The sequence below is a fragment of the Rutidosis leptorrhynchoides genome, chromosome 9 (assembly GCF_046630445.1).
Source record: "Rutidosis leptorrhynchoides isolate AG116_Rl617_1_P2 chromosome 9, CSIRO_AGI_Rlap_v1, whole genome shotgun sequence".
Taxonomy (NCBI): domain Eukaryota; kingdom Viridiplantae; phylum Streptophyta; class Magnoliopsida; order Asterales; family Asteraceae; genus Rutidosis; species Rutidosis leptorrhynchoides.
The window spans coordinates 79354049-79379530 of NC_092341.1; the positions used below are offsets into that span (position 1 = coordinate 79354049).

The 25482-nt window shown below is 35.0% G+C and overlaps 1 protein-coding gene across 1 annotated transcript; it reads left to right on the forward strand.

The window, feature by feature from the left end:
• The first annotated feature begins 23447 nt into the window (after positions 1-23447).
• On the forward strand, positions 23448-24248 carry LOC139868192 (uncharacterized). The gene has a single exon (XM_071856522.1). The coding sequence runs from the start codon at positions 23448-23450 to the stop codon at positions 24246-24248; it is 801 nt and encodes a 266-aa protein (XP_071712623.1).
• Positions 24249-25482: the final 1234 nt, after the last annotated feature.

The following is a 25482-nucleotide window of genomic DNA, read 5'->3' on the forward strand; positions in this document are numbered from 1 at the left end:
ATTACGCTAGTAAGACGTTACAAGGAGCACAAACGAATTACACAACTACTGAAAAAGAACTCCTTGCTATTGTCTTTGCTTTTGATAAATTTCGTTCATATGTCGTTCTAGCTAAAACGGTGGTCTATACCGACCATTCTGCTCTTAGATACTTATTTTCAAAACAAGATGCTAAACCACGATTAATCCATTGGATCTTACTCTTACAAAAGTTCGATATTGAAATCTGAGACAAAAAGGGAGCAGAAAATCTCGCCGCTGATCATCTTTCTCGTCTTGAAAATCCCGAATTAGAAGTTCTAAATGAATCGGCTATACAAGACAACTTTCCTGATGAATATCTATTGAAGATAGATTATAATGAAATTCCATGGTTTGCAGACTATGCAAACTACTTAGTATGTGGATTCCTTGAAAAAAGGTTGTCGTACCAAAAACGAAAAAAATTCTTTAGTGATATAAAACACTATTTCTGAGAAGATCCACATTTGTTTAAAAGTTGTCCCGATGGAATAATACGCCGATGTGTATTCGGAGATGAAGCTAGTCAAATCTTAAACCATTATCACACAGGACCAACAGGAGGGCATTATGGGCCTCAACTTACAGCAAGAAAAGTTTACGATGCTGGATTCTATTGGCCTACAATTTTCAAAGACGCACACCTTCTTTGTAAATCCTGCGATGCTTGTCAAAAGGTCAGAAAAATAACTCAACGTGATGAAATGCCACAAAATGTCATTCAAGTATGTGAAGTATTTGACGTTTGGGGTATCGACTTTATGGGTCCATTTCCAAAATCTCATAATAATCTCTACATTCTCGTTGCTATTGATTATGTATCTAAATGGGCAGAAGCACAAGCTCTCCCAACTAATGATGCACGAGTTGTAGTCAACTTCTTAAAATGTCTTTTTACAAGGTTCGGAACACCGAAAGCTTTAATAAGTGATCGGGGTACTCATTTTTGTAATAATCAACTTGAGAAAGTTCTCAAAAGATATGGAGTAACTCATAAAATCTCAACTGCTTATCATCCACAAACAAGTGGACAAGTTGAAAATACCAACCGAGCATTAAAACGTATTCTAGAGAAAACCGTAGGATCAAATCCGAAGGAATGGTCCATGAAATTGGAGGATGCACTCTGGGCTTTTAGAACAGCCTACAAAACTCCAATTGGGAACCACACCTTTTAGACTCGTTTACGAAAAAGCATGTCATCTTCCAGTAGAAATTGAGCACAAATCATTTTGGGCTTTGAAGACATGTAATCTTGATTTGCATGAAGCCGGACGTTTACAATTAAGTCAACTAAACGAATTAGAAGAATTGAGACATGAAGCATACGAAAATTCGTTAATCTATAAAGAAAGAACGAAGAAATGGCATGATAAAAGAATCAGAAGTTCAAAAGAATTTAAAGAAGGAGACAGAGTTCTTCTTTTCAATTCAAGATTCAAGCTATTTCCTGGAAAATTAAAATCAGGATGGTCTGGACCATTCATAGTCAAAAGAGTTTTCCCATACGGAACAGTAGAATTAATAAATTCAAATAGGATTGAATTTAAAGTTAATGGTCACAGAGTTAAACATTACATAGATAGTCCAATGGAAGTTGAAGATGAAGTTAATCACAATTTTGACACCACAGCTAACTAAGTATGGGGAGGTTCGAATCTTTTTAGGGTAATATGTATTTCTATTAGAGTTAGATTTTTTGTTTTCGTGTAGTTTCCAAAAATTGAATCTGAATGGTCTTTCCCTAGCAGACCCTAAAGAACTAGTCTTCTCCCTCCATTCTGAATTTTTATTTTTTTTAGGTTTTACGAGATGAAGAATTCCTTTGATCTAAACCATGGTCTACTACTACACGCTATGATTACTAAACGTAATAATAACATCTTTTCGAGTGAACTGGTATCATTCATAAGAGAAAAAATGGACGAAGTAAGGAAAGAACTCAGAAAAGATCATCATAAGACACATTTTGGTAAAGAAAAATTGAAATCCGCAACAAAAAGAAGAGCACGACTCCTTGAAAGATGTCATAAATGCGGAAAATGTTCACACAAAGGTAAATGTTCGAACAATCAAACATATTCAAATACCGAATTTGTTACTCTATGCAGAGAGAGACCGTTCATATGTTTAGAAGAAAAGTTATTGAAGAATAGAGGTTACGCTTATGTAGATATGGAAAACCAAATCACACGACTCTCCTATGAGTCAGCTAAAGCAGGTCTCTGAGAATTCTATCTCATAGGTAAGTATGTACAGTTTTTATTTTTGTTTTTATTTATTACTTTTAACCTTTTGATAATAAACGCTGAATCGTTCGCTATAAAGTATTAAATCGGTATTCAATAAAATTAGGTATGCGAAACCGAAATTATTGATATCATACAAAAATTTATTACATCACTGCGAAATTTACCGTTTATTCTTAAGGTATAAATATCTTTAATCAATCAATCTAAAATATTTCAAAAATTCGTCAGGAGTAAAACTAGGTAAAATAGCCGAAATTACTTTACCCAAAATAGGGGAGTATATTTTTGATAATATTTGATTGATTAAAGTGGGATAAAACACCAAAAAGATTTTTAATTTTAATTTTTACCTTGTTTTTTAAAATTAATATATAAATATTAATATTTTAATGTAAATTTTTAAAATCAATATATTTAAGTTTTTAAATATTTTAAAAATTAATATTTTTAATATAAGTTTGTAAAATTAATGTATAAAAATTTTATGCATTTTAAATTTAAGTTTGGTGTGAATTTAAAAACAAAAATTTACTTTATTTCATTAAGTTAAAATTTTGATATTTAAAATTCGTCGTGAGTTGAAGACTAGGTAGTTGAACCGAAATTGCTTTACCTGAGGGCGGGACGAGAAATTTTATTATCATTATTTTTAATCTTATTGAATTAAAATATGCCAAAAACATTAAAAAACCCAAAAATCTTTGCTTTTAAAACGACGCTTAAAAATGATAAATTTCAAAATTTTGTCGAGAGACGGACTAGGACAACGATCCGAAATGCCCTCATTCTTAAAAGAAACAAATTTTTAAAATTATTAACTTATGTTTTATTAGTTAAAGGTTTTTATATAAAAAAAAAGGGAAATAACCCCATGCGATCGCATGGGGTTTATACTAGAAATCCATGCGGTCTCATGGTGCAAAAATTCTGGGCAGATTACAAAAGTCCAGTCGCCTTCTCTGTATCAACATAATACACACACACATTCACGAAAACACACACAAACACTCTCAAATTTCACCTATTTTTCACCAAATTTCACCAAATTTCTCAAAATAATCCGCTACAATCATGCCTTTTCTCAGATGGGGAAGCAAAAAAGAAATATACCGAATCTGGCGGTGCATCATCATCCAGACAACCTGAAAATGAACCACAGCCAGAAATGCAATATGAGCCACAATATGAACCAGAACCTGAACAGGAACAACAACAAGAACAACAATATCATAATGATCAACACATACCATATTATGATCCGGAACAAGAATATGTTAATGCCTACGTACAATTTCTGATTCATCCAATAATAGAACACCCAACGATTCATGAAGAGCTGTTGCATCCCAATTTGAGATTTGATCGAAGCTGGAGAAATTACCCGACGTACCAAAGTAACAAATTTAAACTGGTAACGAAAAATGTAGAAGTACCGAGGGTAATCGATTGGGAGCCTTTGGAAAGGGACCAACTAGCTAACCCAGTTAGACTGCTACTGATCCAAAGGTATGGGAACTCTTCTTTTCCCGATTAGGAACATTTATTCACCATTCGTAGGCCTGTATATAAGGAATGGTGTGTTGAGCTTATGAGTACTATATCACTTGATATGGATGTAGTTAGGTTAGACGATAGGAATTTTCTTAGATTTTTACTTGGCCGTAGGATGTATAGGATGTCCATGCTGGACATGGCCAGGGCTTTACAGATTTACACTCCCGCTGAATTACTATTTCCTGATTGTACAAATTTGATTTATCATGGTGAAAGGGTAGATAGAAATTTTGACGCTGACGCCGTCTGGAGGCGTATGTCAAATTATAATGTTTTTACGCGGGGAGGAAGACACTCCTATTTAGATATTAACAAAGTAGAGCTTCGTATTATACATAGATTTTTAGCTAATTTGATTACACAAAGAGGTAACAACAAGGAGAAGATGACCCTACACGATTTATTTCACCTTAAGTGTATTCGAGATACTAGAGGCTTTGTTAATACTCCCTACTGTGTTGGTTTTTATCTGTCTAAAATGGTGGAAGGAATACATGACGGGGGAATAATAGGAGGAGGTATTTTTGTTACTCTCATTGGAGAGTATTTAGGCGTAGATAGGGATCAAGGGGGTCCACTGATGGTGTGTAGGGAATAGGATGAGACTTTAGGATTGCGGGTCTATAAAGATGCAAAGGTATTAAAGAGCAGACGCAATCAGGCAGTACCATATCAGGGACCTCATCCACAAGTAGATAGAGGTTCAGATGAGGAAATGGAGGAAGCGGATGACATTAGGGATGTCATTAGGGAGGCTGTTACTGACGTTTACCAGTGTATAGATGAGGTAGAAATGACAAATAAAGGGTAGACATAGTCAGTACGAGCAGTGGCACGCCGAGAATGTGTACGAGCATTCCAGGAAACGACAGCATGATAGATGGCACTATCATCAGCATCAGATCATGAGCCAGCTATCATCTCGGGTACCAAATAACTACGTACCGACCCGACCTGCTTACTATCCGTCACACCAGCCCGATATGCGACCACCATTTACTCTCTACGACCCCAATCAAGCCTACCAAAACACCTATCACCAACCATGGAACCCAAATGATGATATGAACTGGAACCCCTATCCAAATCAATAGTGTTCCATTGGTGATGTCTTCTCTTTTATTATTTTTATTTATGTTAAACATTTAACATTTTGATACTTTTATGTAATATTTAATATTTTATTATTGTCTAACTAATATTTCATTTTTGTAATTTGAAAGTGAGATATTAAGTCCCATTTTAAATTACCATGCATGTTTATATTTGTATTGTATGTATTTTATTTCATGTACACAACAGGGTAAAATAGCTATTTTTAAAGACTGGCATTAAGTTCAGCAAAAGCTATTAATTTTGACGACAAGATGCAAAATATATGTGATGTAACAATAGACGGAATGAACAAATGATATGCCCCATTTATCATTCAACATAAACAACAATATGTTTGAAAACTTTGGTAAAATTTAATCTCCCTCAATAATTTAAATTGTTACTGATTTCTTGCAAATGAGGGCATTGCAAGATCTTAAGTGTGGGAAGGGGTTAAATTCTTTCGGATTTTTAAAAATTTTAATTTAAACACTTGGTTACCATTAAAATACTAGTAACGCAGTAGTTGTATTAGAATCTAGTGCTCTCTGATAATAAAGAACAGCCCTAGTCTTATATACTGACTACCCAATTCTAGTAAAAATTTTAAATTTTTTTCAAATAAATAAATTCAAAATCATGTTTGTACATATTTATGAACGATAAAACTAGGTGTTAACACCGAAATTATTGTTACCTCGTAAAGGACGTAAATTGAGAAACAACCCAAAATGTTAGAATTCATTTAAAATGGAATAGAGGAGAATAAAAAGGCAAAGAAAGGAAAATAAAAGCCAAGTGTGGGAAAAATTTACCAAGTTATTTAGAACATATATCACATATTTTTGTACAAATAATTAAAGATACTTTTGTTTTGGACGATATTAATCAGTTTTACCCAGTTTATTGTAAAATAAATGAAATTTAAAAGGAAGTAAAGTCTTCCGAGAAAAAGACACGCGCTTCTTGATTTAGGTCAGGAAGTTGTCGTCCAGACCAGTTGTAGAGTCTACGAAAAACCTTGAAAAGTTTTCTCAAAAATCAGCTGGAAATCCACGAACCTCGGCATCAAACAGGGTAGCCAAGTGGTCAGATTTATCCTAACCATGAGAGGATCTGTCTCGTACAATTGGGGGCACTGTGCAAATTAGCTTATAAGACTAATGAATCAGATCCCCAGAAAGGATAATCTACTTAAAGATCAAAAATCAGCTTTTAAGACTGATATTACTCAATCCTTGAGATTGACCTCAAAGATTGAGAATTCAAACTCATGGAATTCAATGATATCTAAACTCGAGCTTGAACGAGAAAATATTTTGATCAAATTGCAAACCGATTTGTTTTCTGAAAACCCATTTATAATGCGTTCATTATCATTGAACGTAAAATCCTAAGAATTCACCGGAATTCATTAGGTCACCTGAACCAAATCGGGTATCAACCGTAAGAACGGTGGTTGCATAGCATGGTCGAAGACAGGACCTTATTCCAGACTGAAAAACTATAGGGTGATCTTTACTATGGCTCCTACAAAGGATAGTAATTGCATCCGATACGTTATAGACCATAATCAAAAGCATGTCACGTGACATTGCCTTAATAGTTGCTTGTTCAACGCTTTCCTTTACAACCGGACGGTAGTTTACCAAAAGGTAATATACAGAGCAAGTAAACTGGACGTGTTGCTTTCCTAATACAAGGTTAGCAAGTGGGTGACACAAAACCGCAAGTTTTAAGCTAAAATTTTCAAATCTGAAACCCACAAAACCCACAAACATTTTGCAAACACCGGTGAAGGGTTATTCCGAAAAACTTATCTAGGGTAAAAGCTAGATTGAATTTTCAAAAGATCAAATGTTTTCATAAAGATCCAATTTCCTTAAAGGATTTAAATTTTTATAGTCATGTGGGACTGTAAACCACAACGTTACTATCATTGTTCATACCGCCATATAGAAATCACTGATGTACAAAGTGTGAAGAGTAAAGAAGTGATTCTAGTAAAGTTATATTCAAGTTCTATATTGCTTGAGGACAAGCAACGCTCAAGTGTGGGAATATTTGATAATGCCAAAAAACTGAACATATATTTCATAGCATTATCCTTCAAGAAAGACAAGCTTTTGGTTGCAATTGTTCTATTTACAAGTGATATTCGTTTAAAATAATAAAAGGTGAAGAAACAAAGACAGATTCGACGATTTGAAGACGCAAAACGACCAAAAAGCTAAAAAGTACAAAGTACAATCAAAGTGGTTCAATTTATTGATAAGAAACGTCTAATAGTTACAAGAGTACAAGCCGCAAAATGCAAAGTACAAGATATTAAATAGTACGAAAGGACGTTCGAAAATCCGGAACCGGGACATGAACCAACTATCAACGCGTGACGCAACGGAGCTAAAATGACAAGTCAACTATGCACATGAATATAATATAATATATAAATAATTCTTAAAATTATATATATATATATATATATATATATATTAAAAACTGTCGGCAAACTAGCAAACAAGAGGATGTGGTCTGATCCAGCTGGCCATGCGATCGCATGACCTGGACACACAAAAACCATGCGGTCGCTTGGTGTACTGTAGCAGGCCACATTCTATAAAATGCACGAGTTCTGGCCGAAATATACACATATTTTTCTATCTACTCTCTATCTCAATATATATATATATTTATATTTATAATTTTAATTTTAATTTAAGATTAATAATAATAAGGTTATGTTAACGAATGTTGTAAGTGTGTAAGTCGAAATTCTGTCCGTGTAACGCTACGCTATTATTAATCATTGTAAGTTATGTTCAACCTTTTTAAATTAATGTCTCGTAGCTAAGTTATTATTATGCTTATTTAAATCGAAGTAATCATGATGTTGGGCTAAATATTAAAGACGGGGTTATTGGGCTTTGTACTATAATTGGGGTTTGGACAAAAGACCGACACTTGTGGAAATTGGACTAAGGACTATTAATGAGTTTTATATTTGTTTAACTGAATGATAATTCGTTAATTTAAGAGATTTACAATTTGACGTATCTATAAATAACCATATACACTCGATCGGACACGATGGGCAGGATATTTATAAATACTAATAATCGTTCATTTAACCAGACAGGGGAATGGATTAATAGTCAATGGACTCATTAAAACAGGGGTGGATTACATACAAGGACACTTGGTGTAATTGATAATAAAGTATTAAAACCTTGGATTGCACACAGTCGATAACCTGGTGTAATCATTAACAATGTATTAAAACCTTATTACAGTTTAAGTCCCCAATTAGTTAGAATATTTGACTTCGGATATAAGGATAATTTGACGAGGACACTCGCACTTTATATTTATGACTGATGGACTGTTATGGACAAAAACCGTATGGACATATTGAATAATCCAGGACAAAGGACAATTAACCCATGGTAATAAACTAAAATCAACACGTCGAACATCATAATTATGGAAGTTTAAATAAGCATAATTCCTTTATTTTATATCTTATCGCACTTTTAGTTATCGTACTTTTTAATTATCGCAATTTTATTTACCGTCATTTTATTTATCGCAGTTTAATTTATCGCATTTTAATTATGGTCATTTACTTTACGCTTTAAATTAAGTTATGTTTATTTTTAATATATTACATTAGGTTTTAATTGCGACTTTAGTTTTAAAATCGACAAACCGGTCATTAAACGGTAAAAACCCCCTCTTTATAATAATAATACTACTTATATATATATATATATATATATATATATATATATATATATATATATATATATATATATATATATATATATATATATATATATATATATATATATATATATATATATATATATATATATATATATTTACAATTATAGGTTAAAATAATTATAGCGTTAAACTTGTTTACTGTATCCCTGTGGAACGAACCGGACTTACTAAAAACTACACTACTGTACGATTAGGTACACTGCCTATAAGTGTTGTAGCATGGTTTAGGTATATCCATTCTATAAATGAATAAATAACTTGTGTAAAATTGTATCGTATTTAATAGTATTTCGTAGTAAAAATATAACTATTTCGTATACACCTCGCATAACATCAGATATAACTTAAAAAGTATTTTAAAGAAAAATAGATGTGTTGAATGGTTAATAGAGTAATTCAACTATGAATGGTTCAATACAAATTCGTAAATGATTCAACATCATTTGTCTTTCAAATGTCAAAAACAAACTAACTGAATGATAAACGATTTAACATTCAACATTAAACCATTCAATTAAGATACAAACAAATGCACCATAAGGTGTTCCTACCATCTACACATTTTTGTGCCAAGCTCGACTGAATTTATATTAGAAATAAACAACTGACAGTAATAAAGGTAAAGTGTATAATCTAATGATATTTAAACTCTTTTTAACAGTGCTATTGTGATAGAGTTTGATAATGAGTTTTTGTAGAGTGTAGTGGTACTGTAGTAAATGTGATGGAAGAAAGGTAAATAGTGAGGATGGAGTGTGATGGAGGTGTAAGTCTCACCCTTGTATTTTAATATTCTTTTTATTCTTAAGTTATTTTATTATTTTTTAGTTATTAACTAAAAAGAAGTTTAGAATTTAGTTCAAACTAGTTTAATACTCTAGGGACTATAAATAAATGCATTTTATTTGTATACTTTATTCATTATTCAGGCGCTAATGTTGAAATTTTAAATAAATATTGTCATCTTCATCATCTTTTTCACCGGAGAAATGGTTTGAATTAAAAACTTTCATAGTTCCATGGTTCAAATTAATATAAAAAATAAGAAACCGAAAAAGAAATAGTGATGTCTATCTATTCTCCAACCTATGTGGCATTCCCTAATTCATTCCCATCACGCGATGGTGGTCGTGATGCAATCCCTCACGTCGGAAAATAAAATTCCATCACCCCGTGTTACCGATGCAATGGTAGTGTGGTGGTGAAAAACACCTTCAATCGCGCTACGTTAAAATCAGTCTTAGTAGTCATTTTATGTAAGTGGGTAATTTTGTAGGAGAGCTCTAGATGATAAGATGAATTGTTTTTGAGAATACAATAGTAATGGTCAAAATATTTTAGTTTACTTCTTTTTATAGTAATAATAAAATAATAATAATAATAATAATAATAATAATAATAATAATAATAATAATAATAATAATATTATTATTATTATTATTATTATTATTATTATTATTATTATTATAATAAATTACAGGAATAGTGGAGGAGTGGTCAGGGCTCACCATTTCAAAGTGAATGTCATGAGTTCAAAGTTACTATGCTGGAAAAAATTAATCACCTTTTGATCATGCAGCTTCACTCGCGATGATTTCGAACTAATCGCAAAACGGGTAGTCATCCTGGAATTAGTCGGTTCGCAAAACGAGTCGAAAACCCCAATAAAATAATAATAATAATAATAATAATAATAATAATAATAATAATAATAATAATAATAATAATAATAATAATAATAATAATAATAATAATAATAATAATAATAATAATAATTAGTTAAAAACGAGGGATGTTTCTACCGCACGTTGCTATAAAAATAAAAATTTTATTATTCAAAGTTAGTAGACACAAAGAGACTTTTTATTTTAACGGTATTAAAAGTTGCTAGGCATTTCATTACACATTCAACCCATCAATCTTTTATATCTTCACACTTACAAAAATATATCATGCAATTCATTCTTCATTTATTATTTTACTAACATTTTTAAGTACTAAACCATAGGTACTCCATTTTTCCGGACGATTTTAACAGCTTAGCACTACCGCCGTTTTTCTTCTGTTTTTTGGTGACCTTAGACGGGTTCAAACGCCGATCACCATGGTTTGTAATACTCAAATATCCCGATCACCGTCTATGTTTTGCAGAAGGATTTGACAGGGTGAAAATTCAATACATCGGTGCATATTGGCTATGATTTAAATTCGTTTCTTCACAAAGCTTCACAGCGTTTAAAGGTAATGTAAACCTTATGTCTATATTTTCGTCCATTAAGGATGCTTTAGATAACTTCATTATTGATGACACATCATTTAGGTTGACATTTACGGATTACCGACGTGCGCTTGGGGCTTTAACACGTTAAATAAGGTGGCATCTTTGGAGGGATCATATTTGGTGTGTTGACCATTTTTTTATCGTGAAAGGACATTGGGTTCGGGAAGATTTCGATGTAGATATGGTTAACGTGTATGTGCCTCAACCCATACAAGAAAATTTTGCCCTTTAGAACAAAATTTCTGAATTTTTGACTTTCAACGGGGGCGAGTACATTCTTTTTGGTAATTGAAACTCGATTCGGATGGAAAATGAAATGTGTGGCACGAATTTTTATTCCCATAATGCGAATAAATTTTAATTCCTTTATCGAGTCCAATTCTTTTTACGAGGTTCCTTTGGGTGGCCTTCAATTTATGTGAAGGAACAAAGCTGATAATAAACTTAGTAAACTTGATCGGTTATTTGTTACTAATAATGTTGTGTTGGCCGCGGATGATAATTTAATATATTATTATTTCTCCGTCAACAATAATTCTAAATACATATCATTTTTTTCATTAACAATAACCACAACAACAACAACAACAATGTAACATTGTACATTTTTTTTAAATAACAATGGTAGTATTATAAACAAATCATATCATATTTAATGTTATCAATACCCATCATTGCGAACGGGTGTTACGTTATACTAGCGGTTATTTAGAAAAAAATACGACATCAGGGTTTTGATCGGCGGTTTGTACGGGCCTACAACCAGTATCTGATCGGGCTAGGGCTTATCGATTGTCTTTACTATAGAATCAACAATATAGTCATTCAGACACAACACACACGTCCTTTTATACTATACTACCCATACATTAGTACTTGGACCTAAACTTTCTAACTCACTTGACCTCTTCCCCTCAACCTTTCTAACTCAGTTGAAGGTTACCAAGTCTAACCTTTCTAACTTGGTCGACTCCTTTCAATTCAATACTTTGTGCACATAGATCATATATACAAATACAAGCATATCAACAATAATCTAAAACATGACATCGGTCTAACTCGTGGAAATCTAATCAGGAAGTATAATAATAGTAGCACAATTTTCTACTCTATACTATTATCCGAAGGATAGTTCCACTCACCAATAGCAGCACAACTCAATGGTCTAATAATATTGAGTCTTCACCATTGCTTTAACACCTGAAAACATCATATTATGAGTTAGTACACTTTTCCAAATCAAGTTATATCACTAAAATAGTATAAAACAATAAAAAAAAACGTCACATGGTTCAAGATTGCACTTGACCCATTCACAGAACTAAGTCATTAGTGCGCGTGACGTCTGGTACGCACTGACGCCCACACCCATATCAAAATCATCATTTAATTATAACAATGAGTTATACATGTTTTTATGTGCAAATCAAACCGCTATACGCGCGTACGTGCTTCAAACCGTGCAATTAGCGCTTCACGCGAGTGCTGAAATTCTCACCCTAGTAGCTGAAATCTTACCATAGCGGCTGAGATCTCACTCGATCGGCTGAGATCTCACCCGATCGGCTGAGATCTCACCTTAGAAGCTGAAATCTCACGCTAATAGCTCAAATCTCACCAGAATGATTGAGATCTCACCCGATCGGTTCTCAGCCTAGCAGCTAAAGAACAGCAACATCAACAATTTTTTGGGTTTAACACCAAAAATTACGAATTAAACAGGTTCTGATCATAAAACTACTTCAAAAACATCATATAACAAATATATAAACCATATATAACATCAAAACACTTTTCAAGTAAGATTTGGACCAAAAACCCATTTATACAAACTTTACCCAATAACCCTAATTAAACATAGATAAAATCATGAAATCAATAAGCACATACCTTGTTCTAGCTACTGAAATCACAATAATTAGGTTGCAGCACTTGACTTAATCCAATTCAGCAAGATCACGAGTTAGGGTTTATACAACTTAGGGTGTGTTCGTGTGTTTTTGTTTCTAAAAAAAGGAATAATGAGATAACATCAGGCAACAATACACTTATATGCATTTAAAACACACTCGTCATAACACATTGATATTTATTAGTTATCAAAAACGTAACGCACCTCGTTAGGTGGCCCTAACGAAGCCCAATTCAAACATACAAATATGTTATGCTACCCTTGTCACAAAACGAATTCAACTAAATACATAAATAATCTTAAATAATTATTAAAATCAATAATAATAACACACGAGGAAAAAAGGGTTATTTCTTGCTTAATTCGAGGGTGTTACAAACAACAACAACAACATAATAATAATAATAATAATAATAATAATAATGATAATAATGATAGTAATAATAGTAATAATAGTAATAGTAATAATAATAATAATAATAATAATAATAATAATAATAATAATAATAATAATAATAATAATAATAATAATAATAATAATAATAATAATAATAATAATAATGATAATTAAATGTATAGAAGATTAGGTTCCATTAGTTTAAATGGTTTCTTCCATTTTCTTAAGAATATGTTGGTTGGGTTCGTTAAAGGCAAAAAATTGGGCTTTATTGGGTAAATTGTAACAACCCGCCTTTTTCCGTTTACTTTCCGTTTAATTATTTTATAGTCCGTTATTTAATTATAAAATCACCCGTTAATTTGCGTTTTTTTTTAATATTTCGTTTGGTTCTTTCACGCACCCGCTTTTAAACTTAAGGGATCAATGTTGTCAAGTGAGCAAAGATATGACTAGGTCCACTAGTCAAAACTCCTCCTCCTCCACTCATTCATCACCTCCTTTCTTTTTGATACTTCCACCTTTTTACTCTCAAACTCTCAAACAAAGATTCATCATCCATTTTCGATTTAGCAAGCGTTCTTCAAAACAAATTACATATTTGGAATCCTTGCATCTTTCTCTTCAATTCCATACCAACTTCATCTCATTTGGGTAACTTTCTAAAAACTATAGATTTCATGTTCTTAGTGTTTTCATCTTATAAAAGTGTTAATTAGTGTCTATGGCTCAAGTCTAACATGAATATGTGATTTATTTGCTTGTTCTTGTTATTTTGGTGTAACTAGCTTAAACTTGAAAAATGACTTGTTTGATCTTGAGATTTGGTTGTTTAAATGTTGTTAGATGTTAAAAATTCATGTATTAAATGTGTTACTAGCATCACTAGCTCCATTTTGATGTGTAGGTTGACTGAGAAAACTTCACTAACATGATTATTGATTTTTGTGATTTTGGTTAGGGTTTGATAGACTTAAATATGAACATTTGATGCATCGAATGCTATGAAAGGTTGTTAGTAAGTGTTTAGTTGTATTAAATGCATAATTACCTACGAAACGGCGTATCATATGTAGGTAGTAAGTTCCCGAATTATCGAATTGCATTTATGATCTTGAATGTAATTAATGATGAACATTTAATGCGAATTTGGTTGTTGTAAATGATGGATTGATTGATTAAATATGCTTAGTTGTTTTCCTCGTCAAAATACCTTTCCAACGATATAAGATACATGTTTTAATAGTTTTCAGTTCATAATTTGGGTTTAATTGAAGTTTGGTTCGTGCACTTATAAAATTTTAGCAATTGCAACTGCACAGGTGTTTGGACGCCGTCCTGGCTTTCATTGCTGGACGCTGTCCAGTGATTTTGGACGCCGTCCAAATGAACTACAGATTTCTGCTTTACTTGGTCGTTTACCGTTTAATTCTAACTATGCTACGCACCTCCAATTAACATGTAACTTGTTCTAACATGCATTATATAACTCAGAAAAATTGTCCGAGACCCGACCCGGATGTGTTGACTTTTTCGTTGACTTTGACTTGACAAAAGTTGACTTTTATTCAAACTTAACCGAATACTTATGCAATCGTTCTAACATGCTTTTATACTTGTATCTTGCATGAAACTTGACAATTTGACTCACATGCTATATTAATCGAGTCGTAACGAGCCATAGGACTAATTGAACAACTTTGACCAACCGTGTTTACCGATATTGATACAACCTATTTGTTTAGGTCGAGACTAGCATTCGTTCTTGCACACATTACTTTGTGAAGTACATTTATATTCGTACACTCAAGGTGAGATCATAGTCCCATCTTTTCAACAATTTTTTATTCTTTAAATCGTGGGATGAGAAACATATACGTTTTATACTTTTATACTTTGAACACAAGTACGGAAACAAACATTCCACATGCGAGTTAGAACAAAAAGCCTCAATTCAATTATCATTAGTTACACTTGTAGGGTGTAAACGTGAACTTATGTTGTGTGGATCCATACGGGCTTGACGCGCCCTCATTCGGACGGTTCGCTACCGTTAGCGGATGAAATATATTTTCGGGTATAGTGTAGGTTCTAACACTATGATAACGGGGTTCATAAAATAGTTAAGTCTTGATAATTGGGTGCTCGTGAACGTACAACAACTTTGGAATGCAAATGATTTGGATAATCAACTTTATATTAAATCTTGTGGTTCAATACAATATACTTACTAAACCTATGATTTCACCAACATTTTTCGTTGAAACTTTCTATATGTTTTCTCAGGTCCTTGACTGCTAAGTAATTCATGCTTCTGCACACTATTTTGATACTTGCTTGGATGTCGAGTATACATGCATACATGGAGCGTCTTTTGACTTTACTTTAAATCTTGCCGCATAGGTTTCATTTATACTTTAAATGTTGTAATGTAACTAGTTGTTAAACTACTTTGTAAACTTTAAAACATCTTTATATTTGAAATGAATGCGACATATTTTGGTCAAACTTGGTTTTAAAGACTTATGACCACGTTACGGGACCTAATTTGATGGCGCCGTCAATGACGATTTTGTCGGGTTGTCACATGTGGTATCAGAGCGTTCGTTGTAGGGATTTAGAGTTCATTGGTGTCAACCCCGAGTCATAGGGTACATTAGTGAGTCTAGACTACAACCGGAATATAGACTTGAAGTAGGACTTGCTTGACTACTTGTGCATTTATACTTGAACTCTTCTATTCGTATCTAACTCTTATTCCATCATAATCTCACGTTGTTTAATTTGATTGACACGCCATCTTGACCTTATGAGGTAATGTCGAATGCACATATGTATTAGGGTAATATAATTGCCGGGATTATGTTACGGTGACTCATATGGACGTTCCGACATTATAACATAAAGAATTGAGGGCGGGCCAAGGAAAATTTTCTCTCTGTCTTTATTCTATATCACGATTAGTATTATTGAGAATACTAATCAACGATATTCTTATGTCTTGAAGGAACAATGGCTCGTTGAGGTAAACGCAATACTCCTCCGGAAACTCCCGAACAAGCTCTTCGACGCATGGTAGCCACCGTCGTAGATGCGACCTTGGCCGGTCACTCCTCCAACAATAATAACAACAACCACAACAGCAACAACAACCATGGAGCCAGTAATTCAAATGAGGGATGCTCCTACAAGAACTTCATGGGGTGCAAACCTCACACTTTCGATAGAACTGGGGGACCGGTTGCTCTCACCCGATGGTTTGAACAAACGGAAGCCGTTTTTAGCATAAGCGGTTGCCGGGACCAAGACAAGGTCAAGTATTCCACCCACACTTTCACAGGTATCACTCTCATATGGTGGAATACATATGTACAATCGGTGGGTACCGATGAAGCCCACGCACTCTCTTGGGCCGACTTAAGAGAAAAGATGATCACCGAATACTTCCCACGTGAAGAGACTCGAAAGCTTGAAAGCGAGCAAAGAAGTTTAAATGCGGTCCGAAATGACCTCAAAGCTTATAATCAACGGTTTGCCGAGCTAGCCTTAATGTGTCCGGCCCTCGTGACTCCCGAGTCCCTAAGGGTTGAACTCTACATGGATGGCCTCCCTAAGAGCATTAAACACGGGGTAATGTCATCCAAACCCGCTAACCTACAAGAAGCTTTAAAGATGGCCCGCCAATTGATAGAAACGGTGGATGAAATTGAAGTACCAGCACCAAAGGCCGAGGATAAATCGGGTGGCAACAAAAGGAAGTGGGAAGCCACTCAATCAAGCAACTACAACAACAACAACTTTACCAAGAAGCCTTTCACTTCCGACAGCAAGAAAGGTTATGCCGGAAATCAACCTTTTTGCAACAAGTGCCACAAATATCATTATGGTGAATGTGGCAAGCCATTTTGCAACAAGTGTCAAAGAAGTGGCCATGTGGCCAACGAGTGTAGAAATACCGCTCACGTTGCTCAAAAGGGGCTCAATGCACCAAAAACGGGTGTTTGCTATGAATGTGGCCAACCGGGTCATTATAAGAACGCATGCCCAAAGAAGAAAGCTAACCCCAATGCACGCGGCTGAGCATTCAACATTAACACCGAGGAGGCCCGCGATGACAATGAACGAGTCACGGGTACGTTTCTTCTCAACAACTCTTATGTTTCTTACTTATTCGATTCGGGTGCCGATAAGAGCTTTGTATCCAAGACCTTGACTCATTCTTTTTGCACTCCACCACTCCCACTAGATACTACTTATACCATTGAAGTGGCCAATGGGAAACTATTGTGTGCCGACAAATTTTATAGGGGGTGTACGTTAAACTTAATGGGTAAAGAGTTTGAAATTGAATTGATACCTATAGAACTAGAGAGCTTCGATGTAATGATTGGTATGGATTAGTTAGCCAAAACAAAATCTCACATCCTTTGTGATCTTAAAGCAATTCAAATTCCTATTGAGAATGGTGAACCCTTGATTGTCTATGGTGATAAGAGTTGCACCGGACTCAACCTCGTTTCGTGCCTTAAAGTTGAAAAATATCTTCGTAAAGGTTGTTTTGCAATCCTAGCCCACGTTAAGAAAGTCAAGACTGATGAGAAGCATATCGATGATGTGCCAATTGTTAGTGACTTTTCCGATGTCTTTCCCGAAGAATTTCCGGGTCTTCCACCTCATCGGCTGGTTGAATTCCAAATCGATCTTATTCCGGGAGCCGCACCCGTAGCACGTGCACTGTATACACTTGCTCCATCCGAAATGCAAGAATTACAAAGTCAAATCCAAGAACTACTTGATCGTGGTTTTATCTGACCTAGCCATTCACCATGGGGTGCTCCAATTTTATTTGTTAAGAAGAAAGATGGATCCCTATGAATGTGCATCGATTATCGTGAACTAAATAAATTGACGGTTAAGAACTGGTATCCTCTTCCACGCATCGATGACCTCTTTGATCAACTACAAGGGTCTTATCTATATTCAAAAATTGATCTCCGCTCGGGTTATCATCAACTAAGGGTTAAGGGGGAAGATGTCTCTAAAACTGCTTTCCGGACTCGTTATGGTAGTTATGAATTTCTTGTAATGCCATTCGGGTTAACTAATGCACCGGCGGTGTTCATGGATCTTATGAACCACGTGTGCAAGCCGTACCTCGACAAATTCTTTATCGTGTTCATAGATGATATTTTAATCTACTCAAAAAGCGAAGAGGAACATGAACAACACCTCCGACTCGTGCTTGAACTCTTAAGACAAGAGCGACTCTATGCCAAATTCTCCAAGTACGAATTTTGGTTAAAGGAAGTTCAATTTCTTGGTCATATTGTAATTGATCAAGGTATTAAGGTCGATCCCATGAAAATCAAAGCCATTAGTAAATGGGAAACCCCTACTACTCCTACTCATATTCGTCAATTCTTAGGCCTCGCCGGGTATTATCGTAGATTCATCGAAAATTTCTCCTTTGTTGCACGTCCTCTAACCGCGTTAACTCCCAAGGGAAGGAAATTCGTTTGGGCAACCGAACAAGAGTCCGCATTTCAAATCTTGAAGAAAAATTTAACCACCGCTCCTATCTTATCTCTTCCCGAAGGCAATGATGATTTTTTGTATATTGCAATGCCTCGAAACATGGTTTTGGGTGTGTATTAATGCAACGAAAGAAAGTTATTGCTTATGCCTCCCGACAATTGAAAATCCACGAACGAAACTACACGACACATGATCTCGAACTTGGAGCCGTTGTCTTTGCACTTAAAATGTGGAGACACTATCTTTATGGAACCCAAAGTACCATCTTCACCGACCACAAAAGCCTCCAACACATCTTCGATCAAAAACAACTAAACATGAGACAACGACGGTGGATTGAAACTTTGAACGATTAAGATTGTGAACTTCGTTACCATCCCGGGAAGGCAAATGTAGTAGCCGATGCCTTGAGCCGAAAAGAAAGAATGGTGCCTCTTCGTGTCCGAGCCTTAAACATCACCATCCACACCAATCTCAATAGCCAAATCCGGGTAGCCCAAGATGAGGCTCTCAAAGATGAAAATATTTCACACGAACACTTGAACGTTCTCATCTCTCGATTTGAAGTTAAGGAGACCGGAATCTGATATTTCACCGGAAGAATTTGGGTGCCTAGTTATGGGGACTTACGAAGCCTTATTCTAGACGAAGCTCATAAGTCAAGGTACTCGATTCATCCCGGTGCCGGTAAGATGTACCACGAACTCAAAGAACAATATTGGTGGCCGAACATTAAAAGGGACGTTGCCACTTATATTGGAAAGTGCCTAACTTGCTCCAAAGTCAAAGCCGAACATCAAAGGCCGTCCGGGTTACTTCAACAACCCCAAATTCCGCAATGGAAGTGGGAAAGAATAACGATAGACTTTATCACAAAACTACCAAAAACGGCGGGCGGTTATGAACTTATGATACCATTTGGGTTATTATTGACCGTCTCACCAAATCTGCCCACTTCCTAGCCATGAAAGAAACCGACAAAATGGACAAACTTGCACAACTTTACATAAAAGAAATTGTATCCCGTCATGGTGTACCCCTATCGATTATTTCCGACTGAGATGCCCTTTTCGCTTATAGATTTTAGGGTGCCTTACAAGACGCTTTGGGGACACGTTTAGACATGAGCACCGCATACCATCTGCAAACCGACAGACAAAGCGAACGCACGATTCAAACTTTGGAGGATATGTTACGAGCTTGCATTATCAATTTCGGAAAAATTTGGGAAAAGCATTTGCCTCTAGCCGAATTCTCTTACAACAATAGTTATCACGCGAGTATTAACGCCGCACCTTTCGAAGCGTTATATGGCCACAAATTTCTCTCTCCTATTTGTTGGGCCGAAGTAGGTGACAAGCAAATCACCAGACCCGAACTCATTCATGAAACAACCGAGAAGATCGTTCAAATCCGAGATAGGCTCAGGACAGCTCGTAGTCGTCAAAAGAGCTATGTCGACATTAGACAAAAAGATCTTGAGTTCTAAGTGGGTGATCGTGTAATGCTAAAAGTCGCACCTTGGAAAGGTGTAATCCGTTTCGGGAAACGCGGAAAGCTAAATCCGCGATATATTGGTCCTTTTGAAATCTTGGAGCGTATTGGACCCGTTGCTTATCATTTAGATCTTCCAACTCAATTGAGCTCCGTTCATCCTACTTTCCATGTATCAAACTTGAAGAAGTGCCTTTCCAAACCCGAACTCGTCATCCCTCTCGAGGAGCTTATTATCGATGACAAACTACATTTCGTGGAAGAACCAGTTGAAATTGTGGACCACTCCGTCAAGACGCTAAAATAAAGTAAAATCCCGATTGTCAAAGTTCGTTGGAATGCTAAAAGGGGACCCGAGTTTACTTGGGAAAGATAAGATCAAATGCAAAGAAAGTATCCTCACTTATTCGTAGAATTGGCAACGCAAGATCCCGAGGAGGAAGTAACACCTACTACATCTACCTAAATTTCGGGACGAAATTTCTTTTAAGGAGTAGGTAATGTAACAACCCGCCTTTTTCTGTTTACTTTCCGTTTAAATATTTTATAGTCTGTTATTTAATTATAACATCACCTGTAAATTTGTGTTTTTTTTTAAATATTTCGTTTGGTTATTTCACGCACCCGCTTTTAAACTTTAGGGATCAATGTTGTCAAGTGGGCAAAGATATGACTAGGTCAACTAGTCAAACCTCCTCCTCCTCCACTCATTCATCACCTCCTTTCTTTTTGATACTTCCACCTTTTTACTCTCAAACACTCAAACAAAGATTCATCATCCATTTTCAATTTAGCAAGCGTTCTTCAAAACAAATTACATATTTGGAATTCTTGCATATTCCTCTTCAATTCCATACTAACTTCATCTCTTTTGGGAAACTTTCTAAAAACTCTAGATTTCATGTTCTTAGTGTTTTCAACTTATAAAAGTGTTAATTAGTGTCTATGGCTCAAGTCTAACATGAATATGTGATTTATTTGCTTGTTCTTGTTATTTTGGTGTAACTAGCTTAAACTTGAAAAATTACTTGTTTGATCTTCAGATTTGGTTGTTTAAATGTTGTTAGATGGTAAAAGTTCATGTATTAAATGTGTTACTAGCATCACTAGCTCCATTTTGATGTGTAGGTTGAATAAGAAAACTTCACTAACATGATTATTAATTTTTGTGATTTTGGTTAGGGTTTGATAGACTTAAATATGAACATTTGATGCATTGAATGCTATGAAAGGTTGTTGGCAAGTGTTTAGTTGTATTGAATGCGTAATTATCTACAAAACGGCGTATTATATGTAGGTAGTAAGTTCCCGAATTATCGAATTGCATTTATGATCTTGAATGTAATTAATGATGAACATTTAATGCGAATTTGGTTGTTATAAATGATGGATTGATTGATTAAATGTGCTTAGTTGTTTTCCTCGTCAAAATACCTTTCCAACGATATAAGATACATGTTTTAAGTGTTTTCGGTTCACAATTTGTGTTTAATTGAAGTTTGGTTCGTGCACTTGTGAAATTTCAGCAATTGCAACTGCACAGGTGTTTGGATGCCATCCCAATCTTTGGACGCCATCCTGGATTTCATTGCTGGATGCCGTCCAGTGATTTTGGACGCCGTCCAAATGAACTACAGATTTCTGCTTTCCTTGGTCGTTTACCGTTTAATTCTAACTATGCTACGCACTTCCGATTAACATGTAACTTGTTCTAACATGCTCATATATGATTATATAACTCAGAAAAATTGTCCAAGACCTGACCCGAACATGTTGACTTTTTCGTTGACTTTCACTTGACCAAAGTTGACTTTTATTCAAACTTAATCGAATACTTATGCAATCGTTCTAACGTGCTTTTATACTTGTATATTGCATGAAACTTGACAATTTGACTCACACGCTATATTAATCGAGTCGTAACGATCCATAGGACTAATTGAATAACTTTGACCGACCGTGTTTACCGATATTGATACAACCTATTTGTTTAGGTCGAGACTTGCATTCGTTCTTGCACACATTACTTTGTGAAGTACATTTATATTCGTGCACTTAAGGTGAGATCATAGTCCCATCTTTTCAACAATTTTTTATTCTTTAAATCGTGGGATGAGAAACATATACGTTTTATACTTTTATACTTTGAACATAAGTACGGAAACAAACATTCCACATGTGAGTTAGAACAAAAAGCCTCAATTCAATTATCATTAGTTACATTTGTAGGGTGTAAACGTGAACTTATGTTGTGTGGATCCATACGGGCTTGAGGCGCCCTCATTCGGACAGTTCGCTACCATTAGCGAATGAAATATATTTTCAGGTATAGTGTAGGTTCTAACACTATGATAAGGGGTTCGTAAAACAGTTAAGTCTTGATAATTGGGTGCTCGCGAACGTACAACAACTTTGGAATGCAAACGATTTGGATAATCCACTTTATATTAAATCTTGTGGTTCAATACAATATACTTATTAAACCTATGATTTCACCAACCTTTTTCGTTGACAGTTTCTATATGTTTTCTCAGGTCCTTGAACGCTAAGTGATTCATGCTTTCGCACACTATTTTGATACTTGCTTGGATGTCGAGTATACATACATACATGGAGCGTCTTTTGACTTTACTTAAATTGTGTCGCATAGGTTTCATTTGTACTTTAAACGTTGTAATGTAACTAGTTGTTAAACTACTTTGTAAACTTTAAAACATCTTTATATTTGAAATGAATACGACATATTTTGGTCAAACTTGGTTTTAAAGATTATGTCCACATTACGGGACCTAAGTTGACGGCGCCGTCAATGATGATTTTGTCGGGTCGTCACATAAATGGTGGTGGCGGTTTCGAACCGAAACCGAATCACTTTGGGTCAAAGTCATAAAAAGCATCTAAGGGCAGGACGGGGGGTTGGGACTCCCTACTTCTAACCTTTCAATTGTTCGTAGCACAGTTTGGAGCAATATTATCCATATCGGTTTGGACTTGTCCAAGATCGGTTTGGATATTAATGCATTTTTCGAGAAGAAAATAGGTGACGGGCGCGATGTTCTCTTTTGGGGGGTTGTATGGATTGGCGACGTAGCATTAAAATACAAATTCTCAAGACTCTTCAGGATGGATAGCAATCAAGACGCGTACGTGAATGAACTGGTGCAGCTTGTTAGCGGACTGCTTCATTTCACATGGGCATGGATTAGACCCCCTTCGGGTCGTGTGTCTGACGAGTTGGAGCAATTAAAGGGACTAATTGAGACTAATACACCTTTGAACTATGGCATGGCAGCATGGCAATGGAAGCTTGACAATTTGGGGGAATATAATTCAAGGTTAGTTTCATTTAAAATCAACGAACTTATCATTGAAAGACCTGGTCAACCACATGGCACAATGAAAAACAATTATATCCCACAAAAAATTGGTATATTTGTTTGGAGGGCCCTTCGTGGTAGAATTCTGACTAAAGTGGAATTCGACAAGCGTGGAATAGATCTAGACAATATATTGTGTCCTATATGTAATGATTCTGTCGAAACAGTGGAGCATACTCTCATAACATGTAAGATGGCGAAAGATGTTTGGCAAGCTATCTATAATTGGTGGGAATCGTCCCCTCCTAATTCTAGTAGCTTATCAGACTTCTTTTCCGGTTCGAGAAGAAGAAATTTGTCGAGAGAAAATAAAAAAATTTGGCAATCTATCGAATGGGTGACGGGATACTTTATTTGGAAAAATAGGAACTTAAAGGTATTCCGGAACGATCATTGGGCATATTCAAAAGTTGCAAGTGATATCCAAGTTAAAACCTTCGAATGGATGAAGAATCGCTCAAGACATAAAGCAATAGATTGGATACAGTGGCTTACAGGTCCGAATACATTGAGTTTTCCCCACTACAATAGCCGTGACTCGGGTTGAATCTAGCATTTGATATAGTTCGTGTTTACTTATTTGGCTTTGTAAATATGTTTCCTGTTTATTGTCATTAGCTTGGTGTATAGCCTGCCATGGCTCACTTGTGATACAATCCTTGTACATTTTGTATAGTTTGTTTTAATAAAAGTTGGCTTTTCAAAAAAAAAATATATATATGTTGGCAAGATAACTAAATTTTTAAGAATTTATTTTATAAGTTTATAAACTATCATATTTGTAAGTTTATAACGTGAATAAACGGGTTAATGTAGACGAAGATTTAAGGATCTTAGGTCGCTTGCAAACAATCCTAGAGGCGGAATACACTAGAATTGGGTTAAACCGAGATATGGGTCGTATCGGGATCGAATAGATCAAACCTAGGACAATTACTAGATTAGATCGACGCCTAAATTAAGTATTTCGGTGGTATTTGGTGTTAGGGTTCGGCAGAGACGAAAACCTGTCGATTAGGGTGAATGGGATGAGTAACTTCAACAAAGAAGTCTCAACCCGTATATATACTGCATATCAGACACACTAGGTCAAGTGTGTCTCTCAGTCGGTCGACTGTGTAACACAGTCGGTCGAGTATGTGGACACACTCGATCGACTGTGTATGCAGTTTAACTAATTGATTATTTAACAAATTAAGCCCACACAATCCCAAACGTAATCAATAGTCACAAGTAAACATTATTACATAACCGAATGTATCAAACTATGAATCAATCTACGGCTGGGGATTCATGCACTAACAAACTCCTCCTAAGACCTAGCCGTAGAACATAAAAATTCAGTTATCAATCAGTAAAAGGATCTGTCACTGATAATGCTAAAAATAAACACATATTTCATAGCATTATCCCTCAAAAAAGACAAGCTTTTAGTTGCAATTGTTCTATTTACAAGTAATATTCGTTTAAATAATAAAAGGTGAAGACAAAAGACAGATTCGACGAATTGAAGACACAAACGACCAAAAAGCTCAAAAGTATAAAATACAATCAAAGAGGTTCCAATTATTGATAAGAAACGTCTCAAAATTACAAGAGTACAAGACGCGAAACACAAAGTACAAGATATTAAATTATACGCAAGGACGTTCGAAAATCCGGAACCGGGACCAGAGTCAACTCTCAACGCTCGACGTAACGGACTAAAAATTACAAGTCAACTATGCACATAAATATAATATAATATTTAAATAATTCTTATAATTATTTATATATTATGT